We start from the raw sequence: 21132 nt of genomic DNA, 5'->3' as shown, positions 1-21132 counted from the left end.
TGAATCCTGACTTGACCACTTACTATCTATGTGACTTTAAGCAAGTCAGTGATTCCTCTGTCAAATGAGGAAGATGGGGTTTCTCAGAGTCCAAGAGTGACTGTTCTACAAAGGCACTGAATTCTCTCCTTGTGAAGATGGGCATGCCTCCAGGAGGCATCTTCCTCTTATATTTTAGACCTATACTATAAAAGTGTACCTCTAACATGGAAACATTGTGAAAGTTTTATGTCATATGTCTTTCTGAAATATATTTTTTTATTTTGGGGTACATAAAGGACCTGGTAGGACCATGTGAACACTATGTTATCATTTGTTATTCTTTAAAGAACATTTATAATCTAAAAGTTGTCCTTTTTTCCCAAGGGAAATGGTTGGTGTACAGAATAGTTTGGATGAGGGAGAGCCTGGAGGCAGGGTTAGAAAGTCATTACTGCAGTATTACATGTGTTAAATAAAGAGGAAACAGGGTCCTGGCAAGGGCAGGGCTGATCATGTCACCACCATCTTTGAGCATGGGCACACTCAATCAACTCCAGTGGCTCCCTATTACCTCTAGGTCAAATATTAACTCCTCTTTGACATTTAACGATCTTATAACCTGGTTTTTCAACCTAACGATTGGAATGATGCCACCTGCTAGAGAGCTACTGTAGGAAAGCTCTGCCATGAGGAGAAGGCATCAGAGGGCAAGCCATGTGGTCAGTTCCTTGGCATCAGGAAGTGACATTTGCTCATGTGTACTGTCTATCAAAGCTATCAGCCAATCAACTTGAGGAGCCTCCCATTTCTGGGAGGAGGACACGAAGTAGGAAGCAGACACTGGTGGAGGGGTTCTTCTTTTGGTTCCTGACCTTGCCATGGAAGGTCGGATGATGGGGTCTCTTAGAAATAGTTAGATTTTTACCTTTCTCTCTGATCCTAATGCTCTTTAATAAATACTTAAACACTTAAATACTCTTGCTAAAGCTTATCATTTATTGGCAACCACTCATATTTTAGACAGTATAGCTAGAATGTTAGCCCCTTACTCTACCTTTCCAATGTTCATACATATTATTCCCCTCTAATCTTTCTATGATCCCAACATGCTCACCTAGTCACTGTTATGCAAACATTATTCTCCATCTCTGTCTCTGTACCTTTGCACTGACCATCCCCCATGCCCAGAATGTCCTAGGGATTGCTGGTTCTCCTTCAAGGCTTAGCTCAAGCATCACCATCTACCCAAAACCTTTTCTGATTCCCCACCCCCCCACCTGCGAGTGTCCAACCTTCCCAAACTTACTTGTATTTTACATATCATATATGTATATATAATTGTATGCCCATAGGTATGTATGTGAATATACACAGACATACATATAAACATATACATATAAGTAAAATTAAATTATTACATGTACTTTATGATATATTACATGTATCTAATTAAAATACAAGCTTCCTAAGGGCAGAGGTTGTTTCACTTTTACTTTTGTATCCCCAGTGTTTAGTACAGTGCCTAGCACATAGTAAATATTTGATAAATGCTTGGTGATTACTCCATTGGTTGATTGGTCAGGCTAAGCAGAGTGAGACAGTGACAAGACCTCTGAACCTGGAGTTGGAAGAGACCTAGGTTCAATTCCCACCACTGTCACTTACAAGTCGTGTGATTGTGTAAATTACCCAGTTCCCTAAGCCTCAGTTTTATCTGGAAAATGGGGGTGAAAAGGGCTTGCTTTGAGGAATTGCTATGAGAATAATGTCTGAAAATTGCTTGGCAAAACTTGAAGCATTGTGCCGATGTCAGTTATTCTTATTATGAAAAGGAGATCGGCCTTTGTTTGGGGTTCAAGGCCCTCACCTGGACCCCTCCCACGTTGCCATCCCTCTTACATCTCCCTCACAGCCACGTGATACCGGCCTTCTTGCTGTCCTTCCTACCAGACTCTCCATCTCCTGACACCGGACATCTTCTCAGGCCGTCCCTCACGCCTGGAATGCTCTCCTTCCTCCATCTCCAAATCCTGGCTTCCTTCAAGCCCACCTACCATGAGGAAGCTTTTGCAGCCCCCCCCCCCTTAATTCTAGTGCCTTCCCTTTGTTGATTATCTCCTATTTATCCTGTATATCTGTACATGGTTGTTGGGTATTGTCTCCTTCATTAGACTGTGAGCACCTAGAGAGCTGGGATTATTTTTTGCCTTTGTATCCCCAGCATGGAGTACAGTGCCTAGCACTTAGTAGGTACTTAATAAATGCTTGTTGACTGTGTGGAAGACATTTTAAAAAGAAGAGGAAGCTTTTGTGAAAGCCATTTGGAGTGGGGGTTGGGCCGGATGACACTGACTCCTAAGGACCCTCCCAGCTCTGTAGTTCTATCTTCCCAAGAGATAGGGGTTGGGTTCAGGAAGCGGGGCTCTGGTCTTAGGTTCAAATGAAACAGTGTATGTAAAGCTCTGTAAACCATAAGGTGCTTTCGTAGTGCCAGCTATTATTGTTAGAATGATTATTCTCAGAATCAGAAGCAACCTCCACAGTGAGAAGAATCCCATGGTTTTTCCCCCAGTAGAAAAAGCTCTGGGTTGGATCTGAGGTCTAAGTCCCAGCTCTGGTTCTAACTAGTCGTGCACCCTTAGTCTCACCAGTCCTCAGTTTCCTTGTCTGTCACTGAGGAATGAGAATCCTGGCACCCTGGCTACCTCACAAGGTTGTTGTATGAAGTAAATAGAAGATCGTAATGAGTGGGAAGGTGCCTTGAACTTCAGAAGTGTTACATAAACAGAAAGTGCTGTGGTTCAGGTGGGCTTAGGAGGTGTGGGCTAAGCAGCCGGCTTCAGTTCCATCAAATTCATCCTTCGGGACCTGTTTCTTCCCTGGCCCTGAGGATTTGTATGGTGGCTGAGTCATTGAGCCGTGGTGTTGTCTAAAGGCTTCTCTCTCCAACCTAATTCTCTCCTTCTCTCTTTTCTCCTGTCCCCCATGTCTGTCTTGCTTTCCTTTCACCAAACCCACTTCGGGCTGACAGAACCGCATGCATGAGTCTCTCATGCTCTTCGACTCCATCTGTAACAACAAGTTCTTCATTGATACCTCCATCATTCTCTTCCTCAACAAGAAAGATCTATTTGCCGAGAAGATCAAGAAGTCACCCTTGACCATCTGCTTCCCTGAATACACAGGTGGGTGTCATGGTGCCTTTAGTTTGGTTCCTGGGGCCTTTAGTTTAGTTCCTGGGGCCAGGAAGCCAGAGGAGACAGATGTGGTACAGCTGCCAATGAGAACAGTAAAGAGCCCCCCCCCCCCATCTGGTGGGGGTCTTAGAGAACCCAAAGGAGTGTCCATGAATAGATGCTGGAGTTTGGGAAGGACTCTCTGGGTGAGTTCTGTCCCTCATATTCTAAGGAATGTCCCAAATAGAGACTCATCCATACACCCTTACAATACAACTAGGATAGAGCTTATTAGCTATGCCTCACTCAGTTCACCCTCTGGACAGTTTTCTCAACTCCTTTCTTATTTTCATCCTGTTCATCACACTCTCCCTCAGTTGTCCTTCCCCTTGGTTCCCGTAACTCTATAAATGAGCCTTCTCACCCATCCCCACCCACAACACTTGCAACTGGCCCATACCCACCTCTTTTCCTTTACACATTTGGCTTTTTCTTTCCTCCTTCCTCAAAGGTCACATTCCCCATATCAAACTCAGCTCTGTCCACTTTTTTTTTTTTTTTAGTGAGGCAATTGGGGTTAAGTGACTTGCCCAGGGTCACACAGCTAGTAAGTGTTAAGTGTCTGAGGCTGGATTTGAACTCAGGTACTCCTGACTCCAGGGCCAGTGCTCTATCCACTGCACCATCTAGCTGCCCCTCTGTCCACTTTTCTAAGGCCTCTCCATTTCTGCAGATAGGGCTGACCTCAGAATGTATGCCCTGAAACTGAAGAAAGCTCCAAGTCTTTACAGACAGGGCCGATCATCCTCTGCTTTAGGTAGATGTGGCCCTGAGCTTCCTGGAGGAGATGACATACAATCTAGTTGGAGACAAGACTGATACAGACATAATGCAGAACTACAAGAGAACCAGCCTTTTTGAGCAGGGGTGTGAGAGTGTGGTTTAGACCCTGTAAGTTCTGGGGACTGCAGAGGAGCAGAAAGATCCTAGACAGTGAGGTGATTCTGGCCAAGCTCTATGGAGGAGATACTTGAGTTTCACCAACACAAGTCCTCATCTACCTAACACACTTCTTCCAAGGTCTGAAGTCCAAGGGAGAACGGGAAAAAGGCCAGATTCCCAGTATCATTTTTCCTCCTCCAGGTCTTAGCATTGTACTTGGTGCATTGTAAAGGCTTAATCAGGGACTGTTAACTGACTTCTCCACCCTTCCACATAATGGCACAACTCCCACCTTTAGGCACTTGCTGCATGCAAAGTAAGGCCCATCTTTTGTGGTATCCAGTCTCAGCTTTTGTAACTAAGAATTGCTTCTAGGATGGTGAGTTTGCATAGGTGGTAATGCTGTGGCAAACAGGGACACCTTGATGATAGCTAAAAATAAAACAGGTGCGGGGCTCATCCGGTGCTCTGAGAAATATGAACATTGGGAGGTTCCTCTAACACTACTTCAGTGGGCTACTATAACACCCATGGCTTAAAGGAGGTCCATGCTACCTTCCATGGACTATATACAACCATTATAAACAACTCTGAGTCCAAGTGAGCCACAAAAATTCCTAAGTCAATTAGTGAGTAAATGGTGTCCACTGGGAGACACTAACATTACACAGAGCCCTATAGAAGATCACTTTGGGTAACAAACTTGTCTGGAATTGCATCACTATCCTGAGGGTAGTTGGTTGTGTGGTTTCTCATTAGAGGAAGCCACTAGTATGAGATGGAGAGAGATTGAGAAAACAGAAGGAAAAGAATGGCTCTTAGGTCTGCTCAGGATTGACATGAGTTGACCAGCCCTGTTCTAGGATTCAAATAGACTAAGATAGATATTAGGGCTAGGTTGTCTGTGTCAGTCTTCATGCTCTCTGTTTCTATGAATCATGCATGGTCATCTTTTTGTTTGTTTTGGGGTTTTTTTTGCAGTGTTTTTTTTTTTGGGGGGGAGGGGCAGGCAATGAGGGTTAAGTGACTTGCCCAGGGTCACACAGCTAGTAAATGTCAACTGTCTGAGGTTGGATTTGAACTCAGGTCCTCCTGAATCCAGGGCCAGTGCTCTATCCATTGAGCCATCTAGCTGCCCCATGCATGGTTATCTTAACAGTTAGCAAGGAAGGATGTTTGGACAAGACAGTATTGATATTGTAGAAATAGCCTTTGAGGTAAGTCAAGCGTCCTGGTTCCAGTACAAGTCATACACAAAAATTACTTGTGAAGGGGCAGCTAGGTGGCACAGTGGATAAAACACTGGCCCTGGATTCAGGAGAACCTGAGTTCAAATTCGGCCTCAGACACTTGACACTTACTAGCTGTGTGACCCTGGGCAAATCACTTAACCCTCATTGCCCCACAAAAAAACAAACAAAAAACAAAACAAAATTGCTTGTGTTTAACCTTGAGGAAAAATCACTACCTTTCCTGAGGCCAAGTTTCTTCTGTAAAATGGGGATAGTGATAGTGTCCTATTAACCTCATGAGGATGCTTTGAGGAGCAAAAGAAGTGCAGAGCCCTGTACTAGGAACTATGGAGCTAGAGAGATGACTAAGATGGCCCTTGCCCTCAAGAAACTGAGGGCCTAGTAGGGGAGAGAAGACAAGTAACACATAACTATAAGGTAGAATATGGAAGCACCAACGGCAAGATGGAGAAGAGAGTTTGCATATGTCTCACTAGGGGAACTAGTGAGGGCTTCTTGAAAGAGGTGGTCTGAGCTAGGCCTTTAAAGACAGGCAAGATTTTTTAAGTAGAGAGGAAAGGGAATATGTAGAGAGGAAAGAGGGAATTCCAAGAGGAAGAAATCATTATGAGTAAAAAGGAGGCAGAAAAGTGTGGAACCCATTTGGCAAACAGGGAAGACTCAACCCAATGTGGCTGGAAAGTAGAGTACGTGTGGGAGGTGAGGCGGTTAATGTGTGTTGGGGCCAACTTGTGGAGAGATTAGAATGCCAGGCATTTGGACCTGTTTAAGAGATGAGAATTTATTAATGGTTTTTGAGCAGAGGAAGATGGAAAATGAAAGGTGCTACACATGCAAGGCATTTATATTTTTACAGAAAGAGCTTTGGATTGGAGGCAGGAGAACTGCATTCAACTCCCAGCCCAGCCACTAATCAACTGCGTGACCCTGGACAAGTTCCTTAACCTCAGACTCAGTTTCCTCATCTGTAAAATAGGGCTAATATCTGGCAGGACCTCCCTCACAGGGTTGTTGTGAGGATCAAGGAAGATGTAAAAACACTTTAAAGTATTCAATGTTAAAATGCTCCATCCCATCCCCCACCCACCCACCTTGTTGGAGTTGAAGGACCAGTGGATCCCCAGATTCCCCATGACTGATCATTCTCCCCTTGGCTCTTTGCTTCTTTCCCATCCAGTCCATCAAGGTAACATCTGTTCCTTTCCCCCATCAGTGTTGAACCTAAGAATCTCTCTATCTCTTCTGTCTGGTTTTCCTGTAGGCCCTAACACCTATGAAGATGCAGCCGCCTATATCCAAGCACAATTTGAAAGCAAAAACCGCTCACCCAACAAAGAAATTTACTGTCACATGACTTGTGCCACAGACACGAATAACATCCAGGTGGTATTCGATGCCGTCACCGACATCATCATTGCCAACAATCTCCGGGGATGCGGCTTATACTGACCTCTTGTCCTGTGTAGCAACTTATTTGGTAATGATTCCAACACTCACAGAAAATCTTCACACACACACCATGCCACACACACACACACACACACACACAAATGCAAGTTGGTAAATAAAATTTAAAAAGGCATAACAGAACATTATATATATATATAAACATATATATAAAATCTTTTTAGTTTGTCTTAGAAAGAACTGGGGACAGAACTGACAACCTTGTGATAGCTCATCAAGACCTTCCCTGGGGGGATTTGACAAAATGGGATGACATATAAAAGAGAAAGAGAGAGAGAGAGAGAGAGAGAGAGAGAGAGAGAGAGAGAGAGAGAGAGAGAGAGCAAGCAAAGACGTCAATCTTCCCAACTCTCTGTGAAGGTTTTTGGAATCTGTCCTACCAGTTTCAATGGGCCCCTCTTAAAGTAATGTGATTTTTAAAAAAATAGTCTACTTTTAAGGGGAGGGAAGAAGAAGGGACTTGTTCATATTCCCCATTCATGGGGCAGAAGCTGAGTCAGTTGGGTTCCACTCTTGTGGGGTTTTCTAAAGCCCACGAAAGAAACACTATACCTTTCCCTCCTCCTCCTCCTCCTCCTCATCTTCCTCCTCCTCCTCACTCCCTCCCCCACAACAACAACAACAAAATCCTAGCAGGACCTGTATTTATTTATTTATTTATTAGAGAGCCTGGCAGGATGGTTTCCCTAAGCTATCAACAGTCCCCAGCCAGCTCTTCATTCATGGAATGCTATTTCCTTCCCAAGTTAAAAGCAGAAGAAGGGGCAGATGGTGTTTGTTTGCTTTTTGACACCAGCAATGGGAAGGGGGCACCAAACACCAGTGCTCAGATGTTCCTGAACAAAATTAAGCAGAAACCCAATTGAAAGGAGGCCTTTGGCAGGGGCAAGAAGAGACCCAGGGAAGGATGAGGGCTTTACTGGTGGAAACAGCATGCCCCCTCAGGGCCAGTCTCAAGGTGGGTTCTTATGGAGTAAGGACAAAAAGGAAAACTGAGGTTTGGCGGTTCCTTCCCCATTCCCTTCCCCCAGCCTCATTTTAAAATCCTGTGAAAGAGAGGGTACTCTATGAATTGCAGTGCTATCTGTCCCATCTCACCTGTTCTATCACCCCCTCTCCCTCCAATTCCCCAGCCCTCAGACAGGGATCCTCCCCTCCTCCCAATCCCTGGCTGCCACCCCATGCTAAGAACTTGTACAAACATTGCTTTGTTGTTGTTGTTTCTTAAGAAAAAAAAGAAAGAAAGAAAACGGTCAGACTGGACCCCTTGTCTCTCTCTCTACAGAATGCTTCCCGGATTCTCTGTCCCGTTGGCGTTGATCCACTGGTAGCATGACCTTTGGCCTTTCTTTCTCAAGTCCATGTGTAATGTACTGAGCCTGGAAGGATGGCTGTGTGTCTCTGTAGAATGCTGTAGCATCTGGTTTTAGCTGAGTCTTTACATTTAGAAGCCCAACAAAAACAAAACAAAAAAGGACCCCCCCACCCCAACATTTCTCATGTGCTTTGTAGCTAAGAAAGGACATATCCTATTCTTTCAGCTTCCACCCCCATCCTCCATCCAGTCCCCATTTTTTTTTAGAATTTACACACTGCCCCACTACTCAGCCTGGGTAGAGAGGGGGCAGCAGCAGCAGCTGCCGGCCTCAGCTTGACATTTTCATTAACATAGGAGCTGAGCTTTGGGGTGAATTCTCAGAGCCTCAGAGGCCTTGGCTCAGCTAGAATGAATGAGATCCCTGCAGACCACTGTCCATCAGGCAGTGTTCCCCTCCCCTCCCCCCCCACCTCCCGCCCTTTCAGGGGCATGGCTGACCCTTTCAGGTCCCATTCCCAAGGCAGATAGATGCCTGTCATTCACCCTGCAGGTATGTATAGAAAAAGCACAGAGCTCACCGGCTGGTAGCTGCCAACAAGTACATATGTTTATATTTTCTCTCTCCCTAGTTTCCTCCCATACTTTTTAAATTTTCTTATCTGGACTTTTTTTTTGTCCTGATGAATACTGTGTATCACATGCCAAGAGAGGCTTCTAAGCGTTTTAGGGGATCTTGGGGTTTCATTTTTTTTAAATTTTAAAACTTTTTTTTTTAAGTTCTTAACCTTTCTAGTGAATGCTTTTCTTTTGTGCTGTTCTTCCTTCTTCCTCCTTTGTTTTTAGTGGATTGTGTTTTTCTCTCTCATGTGGAGATGTTTGTGCTGCAGAAACAGAACAAAAATTAAAAACACAAAAAAATTTTTAAAACACCACAAAACAGAAAAAAAAATCCTACACACACGAATTTAAAAAAAATCGAATGTAGTGTTTACATCAAAGCCACCATTTTCATGTCCTTTGTCATTTCTACTTTGATTAGTAACCAAACCCCTTGACCTCTTCACAATTTCACTTTTAAGACAACTTTTGCGACAGAACCAGTCACAGACATTTCAAATAAAGAGGAAGCAACCAAAACAAAAACACACAAACACACACACACAAACTTTAAAAAAAAAAAAAGGAAAAAAAAAAGAAAAAAAAGCCCATGGGTCTTTCTAAGCCTTTCTATTCCCAATCAGTGAGGTTTCTGTGATTATCTTACACACTGCCAGTCTATTTCTCTGACTAATGGAAAATTCATGTGTAGCTCAATAAAGAGAATGTTTGTCTGTATTCTTGAGACTATGATCATTTGCATTGGGTTTCTTCCATTCAAGGAAAGTAAAAGATAACTTCTCTTCTCCTGTGTCTGGGAACAGTCAAACAAGCATTTAATAAGTACCTACTATTTACCAGGCACTGCACTAAGTAAGCACTGAGGATGAAATTTTTAAAAAGTCTCTTCCCCCAAGAACCTCACATTTGAATGGGGGAGACAACAAATATACATGCTCAGAATGAATTAGATCTCTTAGCTGCTCTCAATACTCTTCTGTGTCTCATGAATTTGGTTCTTGCTCAGTAGTGGGTTTAAAGCATGCGATCATCTTAGAAGTTGTTAATGTCTTAGCATGGGGAACTTGGTACAATAGGAAAATCCCACCATATGCAGTATGGTAATAATGGGTAGAATATTGGGAATGGAACCAGGAAGAGCTGAGTTCACATTACATCTCTGGCATTGTGTAACCCTGAACAAATCTCTTCACCTCTACTAGTCTCACTTTATCTGTGAAAATGGGCCCCAGTAATAGCTGTTGAATTTCTTTCACAGGCTTGTTATAAGGCTTAAATGAAATATGAGTAATGTTTTGCAAATTTGTAAGCACTGTATAGATGTTATTTCTCTTTCCTTAATCCCATTCCAGGGCATTGATTTCTTTCTGGATGAATCAGAATTGTAGGAAAAAAGGGGGCAGAAGACCTAAGGTCTCCAGATGAAGCAAAACCCAGTTTCCCTATGGCCTAACCACCAGCTTTATGCTACTTCTACTCCCACCTGCACCACCAGCCAGAGAAAATGCTCCTAATGAATCTGTGAAAAGATCCCATTCCTCACAGGGGAGAGAAAAGGGGAGGGACTGCTGGCAAAGGAAGCAGGTCTGAGGAATCTTTGACTAAGATAGGAAGTAAGTTGATCACCACAGTTCAACTGCCTTGTTTCAAAGCCCTACCATCACTATGTCTGGGGTTGGCAATTTGGTCCACAGAAACCAAACTCTGGTTACAGACCTCTGAAGCCTGGGCCACTTGCTGACTGCTGACAGTGTACTTTAAGCAATTTCCTTAGAACACAACTGAGATCAGGAATGCAAGCATTTTCTCCATTTAAAAAATGAACGGAGACTGAAATTGGTTAGGTAGCTTATACAGGGCCAAAGAGCTATGAAGGTATGAGTCAGTGCAAATCTAAGTTTTATGAATCCAGTGCTCTGACTATACCAAAATGCACCAAAAGAAACTGTGCTCCTTTGTATCTCTTATCACAAAGGCAGTTTAGCTGCTAAAAGACTTTCCTTCTAATTCATAGCAAAGATGATTAGGAATACATCTTTAAGGCAAACACCTTCCAAGGGACATGTAATTCATGTGGTCCAAGCCATATCTGAGTTCTTGAAGCCTCTTGATCCTTGATGCTGGTGAGAAATGGTCACTTCCCTCTACTGAGTTAATTCACCCCCTTGAAAGTTAGACTCCTTTAATAAATGCTAATTTGGGGGCAGCTAGGTGGTGCAGTGGACCCTGGGCAAGTCACTTAACCCCAATTGCCTCACCAAAAAAAAAAAATGCTAATTTGAGGAGGTAGGACCGGGAGGTGCTTTGATTGGTGGGATATAACAAGCCACATCTTCATAGGATTCTACCCCAACTGCAAAATTGATCTTACCAAAAGATTGAAGAGATTTCTCCTTCCTGGATTTAAAATGAGAAAGTCTGAGGGAGTAGCATCAGATGGAAAAGAAAACCATATAATAAGAGCACATAGAATATCTTTTTCTGGCCTTAGGCCCTTGGTCCTATTTGTCAATAAGTTCATCTTAATACCCTGGAGAAAATCAGACAGCAAATATTCATTGCCTTTTCTTCCATTACTTCTGCAAATACTTTCAGTATATACTGAGTACCAAGTGCAGAGTCTTATATTAGTTACAGTGAAGTTTAGAGATTATATAAGCCAGAGATGTGGACATACAATTGGTATAATGAATTTGGGATCAGAAGACCTGGATTCAGATTCCATCCCTGCTCTTTCCTACCTGTGCAGCCTTGAGCAAATCATTTCATATCTTTGGCCTGTTTTCTCTTCTATAAAATGGGCAGGGTGGGGTGCAGGGAGGAGGTGTAGTTGATAGAGGACTAAATGATCTTTAAGGTCCCATCAAGGTATTAGTACTCTAAGCCTGCAAACTACAACATGAGGCAGAGGGTAAAAGGGTAATAATATGGTGGGGTAAAGGAGAGAGATCCTCTGTGGCTATAGGAATCAGAAGACATTTAAGCTGGGCCTTGAAGTCTGGAAGAGTAGGGATTGGATGGGTAGTTTGGCATTGGAGACTCAACAAGGACAAACAAAAGCACTGAGGTAGAAAAAGTTGAGGGGAACATCCTCCTCCTATCCTGGTAGTAAGGAGGCACAGAAGCCTGAATCACTGGTTCTGGAAGTGCTTACACTCCAGGTGGGGGGACAACACATACGTACATGAAATGAGCAAAGAACAATACGAGACTCATGTGTCAACTTCAACACTTTTTTTTTTTAAATCAAAGAACAGTGGGAAGGGGGCAGCTAGGTGGCACAGTAGATAAAGCACCAGCCCTGGATTCAGGAGGACCTGAGTTCAAATCTGGCATCAGACAATTGACACTTACTAGCTGTGTGACCCTGGGCAAGTCACTTAACCCCCATTGCCCCACAAAACAAAAACAAAAACAAAAACAGTGGGAAGTGTTGAGTGTAGAGTATGAGCAAATCATAGAGAATCTCACAATCCAGACAGAATAAATGCAGCAATGCTTTGGGCTCTCTTCCTTATGGAAGAGGGGTTACTGTTGGGGCTTTAGCCTTCCTTTGATAGCCTACTTCTTCAGTTTAGGCCTCGGTGTTAACTAAGTTCATTCTGTTTATGAAATTTCCAATCCAAAGTCAAACCGCAGAGAGAGAATAGATCAAGTCAAACTCCCCAGGTAGCTTTCACTGACTCAAGGTAAAATGGCACACGTGAGCATAGCTGAATCCCAAAGACCTTGGTTCAAATGGCTCAAAACAAAAACATGTTCTAGGCAGCCTCCTCCTACATGTTATGGATGTGTCTGTGCCAATGAACTTATCACTTGGCAAATACAAAGACATGCAAATCCCCTCTTCCTCCACATAAAAACCAAGTTCATCTCAAGGCACTTTGGTTTGTTGGGGGGATGGGGCTTTGTAGTTCAAAGCTGTATGATTTTAGGAGGGGATGGGAAAATCTTCTCTCTCCCCCTCCCCCAGAAAAAATGGGTAGACAAGGTAGAAAGAAAAATGACCAAAATGGGACCTATGAGAAACAGAATTAGCTTGGGGGTACGGGGAGAGGTTAAAAAAGACATGACTTTGGGGCATCTAGGTGGCACAGTGGATAAAGCACCAGCCCTGGATTCAGGAGGACCTGAGTTCAAATCCAGCCTCAGACACTTGACACTTACTAGCTGTATGACCCTGGGCAAGTCACTTAACCCTCATTGCCCCTCAAAAAAAAAAAAAAAAAAAGACATGACTTAGCAAGACATTCTACAGAAGATAGTAATTTACTATTCTTTGCTGTCACTGAAGACAGAACCAAGGGCTGGGTCCTTTATTTAAGCAGATGGAGTTTTCAAAAAGAATTCACCAAGTCCCTTAAGAAAATGAGAAACTTGCAAAGGGGTCATGTTGCAGAGAAATGACTGCTATATGAGTGAAAAAATCCATAGTGACAGTCCCTACCTAAGTTTCCATAGCTGCTTCTCTTTCCACATCTAGCTTCTCACATCTAGTTTAAGTACTGAGATGAATGAAACTAGGATTTAAAATAAACTTCAGCAAAAATGAAATTAATTATGCCTTAATAGACAAATATTAATAAACAAATGGTTGTTGATGCAGGGAGTCATATCATAATCAGCTGTGTTGAACCCAGAAGATAAAGACTAGTTAGAGCAAAGGCCAAAATCAGAATCAAATTAGAACAGATAAAGGCTATGAACTGAAACAGCTCCAATGTGACCTATTCAAAGAAAACATTCATGATGAAAAACAATATCACAATATGATTATATTTAGAAATGGAAAAAAGGTAATGATATTAATATTAGACATAATTTCTTGCAAAAACCTAACAACCTTTTTTAAACCTCTTTCTTCACCTGTAAAATGAAGGGCATTGGACTCGATCCCCAAGATCCTTTCTGGCTATAAACCTATGATCCTTGTCAAGCTAAAAGATGGCAGCCAAGGGCAGTTTGGAAAACAAACTCACTTATAAACGTCAAAAGATTAGTTAGTATTCACCTTATGTAAGCAGGAGAAGTCACTCCAAGCTTGGCATGAGACCCAACTGACCTACATTAGCCTAAGAATTTATGAATGAAACCGGTAGTTGAATATGGTAAATAAAATGAAAAACATTTTTTGACATTTCTACAATGATCTATCTTCTTTTTTTTTTTTTGGTGAGGCAACTGGGGTTAAGTGACTTGCCTAGGTTCACACAGCTAGTAAGTGTTAAGTGTCTGAGGCTGGATTTGAACTCAGGTCCTCCTGACTCCAGGGCCAGTGCTCTATCCACTGCGCCACCTAGCTGCCCCTACAATGATCTATCTTCAATAATCAGTTAACATCATCAAACTTGGATCTTAACATTTCAGTCCATGATGTTCAACATAAGGAAACTGAAATGGTACCCTAGAAAACAAAGTTAAAGATATTGGTTAGGTCAAAATAACACCAAGGAAGAGGGTGTGTGTGGTATGTGTGTGTGTGTGTGTGTGTGTGTTTGTTTTGAAAGATATTTCAGGAAGGCAAAGATTCCAAAGGAATGGAGTCATGAATGATAACTGACTACTCAAAAAAATGTTATCAGAAAAAACATCATCAAGTATTAACCTATACATCTATCTATTTCCTTATCTTTATTAAAAAAAAACCCTTCTACATTTATACATCTATTGAGAGGTTATCCTTGATGAAAATGTGAAGGGTGATTATTTCTCACTCTTCTCTAACAGAAGCCCATTTTTATTGCCACAGATCTAACAGACACCATGGATATAAGATGCCAATGTTTGGTTGCTGATTTCAGGAAAGCATTTGACACAAAACCAAACATTATTCAAGCCTCTCTTTCCACAAGGAATCTCCCATGCATATTAATGTCACACAAGATTCTCTGATAAATGCAGAAAAAACAGCTATTGAGGTGCCCTCTGCTTACTAACATCAAGCGAAGCATAAGCTACAAAGAATGTTTTGTGCTAGATCCAAAAGGAAATAGAATTTCCTATAGATTATAAGGTCCTCCAGATGTTCCCATTTGTGGCTGATAGAGTGCTAATTACATTAAGCCTCAAAATATCACAGAACTTCCTCAATCTTCAGAAGCACTGTTGCCTCTAGGATAAAATACAAACTTAAACTAGCATTTAAAATACTCAAGCAATCTGGCCTTCAACTACCTTTCAGATTTGTCTCATGTTAACTCGCCTCCACAAATTCTATATTCCAATAAACTGGTCTTTAGCTATTCTCTGAACTTGACGTTTCCAAGTCTTTTTGGACTGGGTCCACCATGATTGTAATGTACTCTTTCCTTACCTCTGCCTCTTGGAATATCTAGATTTCATCAAAGGTCAGCCCTGGTGCCACCTCTTTCTCAAAGCCTTTCTTAATCTTTCCACCCCCAAGTTAGTGCTTGTTGCGCTCTTCAAACTGCCTCATATTATCTGTAAACATGTTTCATTTCCCCATTAGAACGTAAGCTCCTTGAGGAAAGGGACTTTTAGTCTTACTATCTTACTATTAGGTTCATCACCTAATACCCAAGACTTAGTCCTAACAATTCATACAGGAAAAAATACCTATTGCTCAGCTATGACCTGCAATTGAATGGGCAGTGATTTCATTTTATTAGTGTCTGAGCACTAAGGTATGTAAGTATCTGAGATAAACACTGAAGATGGACAATGAGTTGGACCTAGAAATAGGAAGAGAGTAGGCTGTAGTTTTGGGAAATCATGTAGTGCTTTCAGTGATTCATTGGTACAAAGATTCATCTTTTTAATACAAATGTATGACCACAAATCATGAAACACTACCATCTCTGATTAATGGACGATTGTACAAGATGATATGGGCAGCTAGGTGGTGCGGTGGACAGAGTGCTGTGCCTGAAATCAGGAAATCTCAAGTTCAAATCTGGCCTCACACCCTTACTAGCTGTGTGACCCTGGGAAACTCACTTAATCCTGTTTGCCCCAATTTCCTCATCTATTCTTTGCCCAGAAAACCCTAAATGGGGTCACAAAGAGTCAGACATGACTCAACAGCAGCACAGAATGATAAAACAAAGATAGAGAAATACCCACACCAATGAGATCACAGGGCCACTGAAACATTTACCAGTTTTATCACTGATATACTGATGTATCCCAGACAAGAAAAAAAGAACAGTTCTAAGAGCATATTTCCATCTCTCTGCTACTTTAAGTCAAGAATTAAGTAGTATTCCATTTCATTTGTCACATGGAATCCAGTCAGCATTGAATCCAAACAGAAATGTGTCTCCTTTTGAAAGGTGCTAAATATGTAAATTAAGATGGTATATAAAAAAGTTTTTTCCCTGTTTGCTCACAAGAATCTGTCAGTAATACCATAGGAAGATAATCTTGGCTTTACCTTCTCCAATAAATGTAATGGAAAATAAAACCAAACTAAAAAGTGGAAAATGGATTTATGGAGAACACTTTAATGAGAATGAAACATGGAAATTAAAGCGGGATTCAAAGTTGGCACCTCTGAGAAGGAGCTTAAATTCCAACCATGACACACCCAGAAGAATTTGCTTTTTATTATTTTAACAATAAAAACAAACAAATAACTATGCTCTCAGCAAAACAAAACAAAAATCATAGAAGTTTCCAAAAGTTTACTAAACAGCACTGCAATGTAAGGCTTTTGAAAGATTTATTGAAATAAATTATCTCTGCCTACATATTTACTATTCCACCCTTTCCCCCCAATTACCTTTAACAGCCTAAAAACTTGCCATTAAAAAAAAAACCACCAAAATAGTTAACTTTGCCAATAATTCTAGATAATACTGGATTCTTCCCCAAAGGATGTGATAGGATGTTTGATTTTTTTAAATTACTCCATTGGGACAAACTTAACTGTGTAACCTATGATTGTGTTTCAGATCTTTAACATTAAATGTGTGAAGAATTTGAAAAGGTTAGGGAACTGGGCCTATGATGAAGGCAGGTGGACTTGACTCCTTACCTTTTTAAGTGTAATTAAGCTAACTGGAGCTAACCAATGCAAAGGGCTCAAGACACCAGAGTTTTCTTTATTTCTTCAAGCCCTCGGCTAATGACTGTCCCTTTTACTAGACCTATGTCTCTTGCCACTCCAAGGACCAAACCCACAAACGTTCCAATTACAAAACATACTGCAACACTGAATCAAAAATCCAAACTAGTGCTCATTGTTTAACCCTTTGGTGCTGACCTTTCCAACGTCTAAAGGTGGCAATGAAATGCACAGAAGGAAAATGAAAGGACACATGGATGTATACATAAGGGACACAGCACCAGAGTTAACGGAAATAAAACCAGCTCAGGGCAAGGAAGTATATAAAGGTTATACCACTGATGGGCTGGGCCAAATAGGGAGTTACTTCCTTGCACAAAGCAGGCTATTTATTGTCATCTTTCAATCATACAGCCAAACTACCCCTTGTTTCTGCTGTCACACCAAGGTCTCATTTTCCATGATTCCTCACACATCCCTCCTTTCCTAAGAGGGAGAAATGTTGTGGGGGTGGCCTTTGTCACATAATGAATGCCTCTGTGTTAAGCAGAGGCTTGCTAGCTGATCTAGAAAGCATTCTATGAATTTTTCTGTGCATGCCCCTTGCCAAATTTTGAATTAAGATGTTAGTACCTTCAGTGACCTATATATAAAGCAGGTAATTTAAATTGCCTACCACTGGGCCTCTGGCTGCTCTCTCTGACCACCCCTTTCTACTCCAACCCAACCTGGCAGTTTAGTCAGTGCCAGCAGAGATAAAAGCCTAAAATTAAAATTGTTGGGTTTTTTTCCTCCCGGAGTGGGCAGGGGAACTGGAGAAGTGTCACATAGAAAATATTACAAAAAAAAAAAAGATTAAATTTGTCAGCTGTCCAAACACTAGTAAGACCACATGCTTTATACAGCGGCAATGCAGTCAAGCCCACTCCTCCACAAAGCTGGCAGAACAGGGAAAGGCCTCTTCCTGCTGGGATGAAGTACAGCAGCTCAGCACACTGCTCATGAGGAGGTGGCAGAGGAGGGCAAAAGAGAACGCTAGGAGTTCTGCTGCATCTGAAGTCTTCGTTCAGCAGCAGCAGCCAACATCCTGCGGCGTTGGGTCACAGGATCAGAGGATGGGCTCTCCGAGAGTAGACAGCTCTCTGAGGCTGGGTCATCATCAGAAGTTTTGTTTAAGTAACGTCTGTAAGGAGTAAGGAAGGAAGAGGATGAGAGATGCAAAGAGAAGGGCTCTGGGACGGAGCTTCCTTCCCCATGAAAAAGATCATGCCTCATTCCTAGATCAAGCTAACAAAAACCTCTCTATGTCCCAGGAAAATGACATGGATCAGATGGATACCAAAAGACTAAAATGTTATTTGGGTTTTATATAGCTATCAGAGACCTAGTCTATATTATGCAGGTCACCCTGATCAAGAAACACTAAGTACAGATTTGCATGTGGGCCCTATGCAACATATACAGGACATCCCAAAACTCAGTGCAGTGTTAACAAAGAGCTTAAGACTTTACACTAAGACTTTTGGGGGACACCATGTGTTGTTACAAAGCAAACCAAGGAAGATATGGCCCTTGACCTCAAAGAGATTATATGCAACAATATCACCTAAAAACAGGTAAGGACATACATGTGTACAACTGACTGTGTAAGAGAACATGGCAGCATACAGCAACTAAGTACACATGCACACTTACTATTAATGCTTGTGTATTTAGTGTAATATGCAAGTCTCTTACTGAAAAGACATTGTTGAGGGGGTAAACTTGTTCCACCAGTCAGGGAAGGTATGAATTAGGATTTATACTTAACCTAACCTCTAGAGATGGTTCTAAAGAACCAACTTACTTCCTAGCTTGCTGTAGCAGGTCATCCTTCCGCTGTACTAACATCCGCTGTCGTTCATCAGCCGACTTGGAGAAGCGGCTCCCTCGGGCTTCAAAGTCCTCAACCTCATTGGGCTCAGCTTCCACCTCACTGAAGTCAGCTGTGTCTTCCAACCTGGGACTGAGGTCAAGGGGCCCCCGCTCAGCCTAGGGTTAAAAGATCAGAGTTAGAAATCATCATAAAACACAAACTGCATTTCTAAAATGCTTTAAAGGCTGAGAAGATGCTTTATTTAAAACCATCCTGTGACAGGAGATACAACATCTGTATTTTACAGAAGAGTAACTTGAGCCTCAAATAATCCACAATTACACACATCTAGTTAACTTAAGAGCCTCAATTTGAACCTGGATCTTGTTATTCAAAGTATAGGGTTATTTTTAGGTATCATGATGTTCCACCCCTATGGCTACTTATGGGGAAAATCTAACCAGACTCATAACACTAAGAGTAAAATGCAAAACCACATTTAAAAACTGCAACCTGATATAAGATTTTAAATCTGTACCTTAGATATTTTCTGATAAATTCCACTACTTGCTTAAAACCAACCCCATATTACAAGTCTCTTCACCAAGTTTATAATAAGGCAAAAAGACAAGAGGGGCAAGCAGAAAGAGCTAAAGAGTTCACCCAAAAGGATGGAACAATAACCTGACATATGGCCCCTGGATTTTACTTTGTGGAAGTAAAATGAGAATGTTTTCATTTTCTGAATTAGAAATAGCAAAAATAGTGACATTTTCTTCAAAATGAGTAAATGAGCACCCCAAGAGATTAACTAGGTGAAAAATAACTGGGAAACTAAGGAAATGTAAGAGCAAAGGATAAAATGTTTCCTAAAAGATTCAGGCAACTTTGGGAAGAATATTAAATATTAAAAGCCCATCCTTTAGACCAGAGCTTCTTAAACTTTTTCCATTTGCGACCCCTTCTCGCCCAAGAAATTTTTATATGACCCCAGGTATATAGGTATATAAAATAGGTATACGTAACCTTTTACTGTTGCCAAATTTTTCACAACTCCATATTCAGTTATGCAACCCCATATGGGGTCACAACCCACAGTTTAAGAAGCTAGGCTCTAGAGTAACACCCTAACTCTAATGAAACAGAATCTGTGTGGTTCTACCAATCATAGGATTAAGAGCTGGAAGAAGCTACTGGTACCATCGAAATAAACTAACCTTATTTTACAGATATGAAACTGAGGCCCAGAAAGAATAGAAAAAATAAGTTCACCCAAGTTCACATAGTAAGCAGAGACAGAATGTCATTTACTTTTTTCATTGAGTGGACAATGATGGACAATTCAGTTTCAGGATTTTTAAATGAAAGCTTTGATTCCTTGACAAGCACAACAAGCATCAATAGTCAAATTATCCTCTATTAGAAACATATATAAAATATAGTGTGCAAGGCAATAGGTAGTTTTGACTAATGTCAAACCCAAACTTTTCATAGAAGAACCTAATACTAGGTTAGAAAAACAAATTCCCCAGAAGAAAAGTCAAACACACAGCCCCAACTCTCCTGAATACAGACTGAACCGGATTAAAATGTAATTGGGAGGGGCAGCTAGGTGGCACAGCTGTTAGAGCACTGGCCCTGGATTCAGGAGGACCTGAGTTCAAATCCAGCCTCAGACACTTAACACTTATTAGCTGTGTGACCCTGGGCAAGTCACTTAACCCCAATTGCCTCATCCCCCCAAAAAAATGTAATTGGGAAATATTCAAGAAAAAGAGAAATGCAACAAAACATAGATAACATTATATTTTAAAACTAAGTGTATAGCCTACAGGGCTCATTATGAATGCATTAATGGCCCCCATTTCTATTTGAGTTTGACAACACTACCCTACAACATATAAATAGGCAAAACATTCCCAGGATCATCACACTGATATCGCACACTGTTAGTTATATGAGTTTACCTGAGTAGAGACATCATTCTCTTCTTGGTCATTTGGCCTCTCTACAGAACTGTTCAGTGCAGGTCTGAGGCTATCTGGCCGCTAGAAAGGAAACCAAATAGACTTCATATAGTAGAGAGTCACTGAAAGATCAAAGATTACTATTTCTGCTAAGTATCGGGTCTATTTAATTTTTCTTTTAATTTTCTTTAGGGATATCAGAACAGAGTACTGTATGAATATCAGAAATTAAGATTCCTTGTATATGGAAGCAATTTTTCCCACCCTTAGAATTCAAAACTAACCTGTGCAGGGAAAGGTACTTGAATCCGTCCCTCTAAAATGTTGTCTGTCGTTATTTCAACTGAACGCGTCAGTTGTAAATCCTGTAGAACCAGATGGTATGGTACCTGGGGAAACATTTCTTGAATCTGATGAGCCTGTAGGAACAAAAGTACATCTTGAACCCTTTTAAAAAAGCATTCATAGGTACTAGATAGAAATCTAAGAACATTAAAATTATAAAATATTCAAGAAGTCTACAAAAAT

The 21132-nt window shown here is 41.4% G+C and overlaps 2 protein-coding genes across 2 annotated transcripts in view; one reads left to right on the top strand and one right to left on the bottom strand.

Annotated features, from left to right (window-relative positions):
- Nucleotides 1-9473, top strand: part of GNAO1 (G protein subunit alpha o1) — a 265161-nt gene extending 255688 nt beyond the window's left edge. Inside the window, exons 7-9 of the mRNA XM_043983866.1 lie at nt 3014-3167; nt 6615-6830; nt 8106-9473. Of these exons, the coding sequence (XP_043839801.1) occupies nt 3014-3167; nt 6615-6802 (342 nt within the window). The 3' untranslated portion in view covers nt 6803-6830; nt 8106-9473. The remainder of the gene's footprint in view (nt 1-3013; nt 3168-6614; nt 6831-8105) is intronic.
- Nucleotides 9474-16199: 6726 nt separating this feature from the next.
- Nucleotides 16200-21132, bottom strand: part of AMFR (autocrine motility factor receptor) — a 47719-nt gene continuing 42786 nt past the window's right edge. The window contains exons 11-14 of the mRNA XM_043983016.1: nt 20889-21023; nt 20605-20685; nt 18629-18813; nt 16200-17965 (exon numbers count right to left, since the gene is read on the bottom strand). Of these exons, the coding sequence (XP_043838951.1) occupies nt 17818-17965; nt 18629-18813; nt 20605-20685; nt 20889-21023 (549 nt within the window). The 3' untranslated portion in view covers nt 16200-17817. The remainder of the gene's footprint in view (nt 17966-18628; nt 18814-20604; nt 20686-20888; nt 21024-21132) is intronic.

The sequence above is a fragment of the Dromiciops gliroides genome, chromosome 2 (assembly GCF_019393635.1).
Source record: "Dromiciops gliroides isolate mDroGli1 chromosome 2, mDroGli1.pri, whole genome shotgun sequence".
Taxonomy (NCBI): Eukaryota; Metazoa; Chordata; class Mammalia; order Microbiotheria; family Microbiotheriidae; genus Dromiciops; species Dromiciops gliroides.
This window is presented reverse-complemented; position numbering and strand designations above follow the sequence as displayed.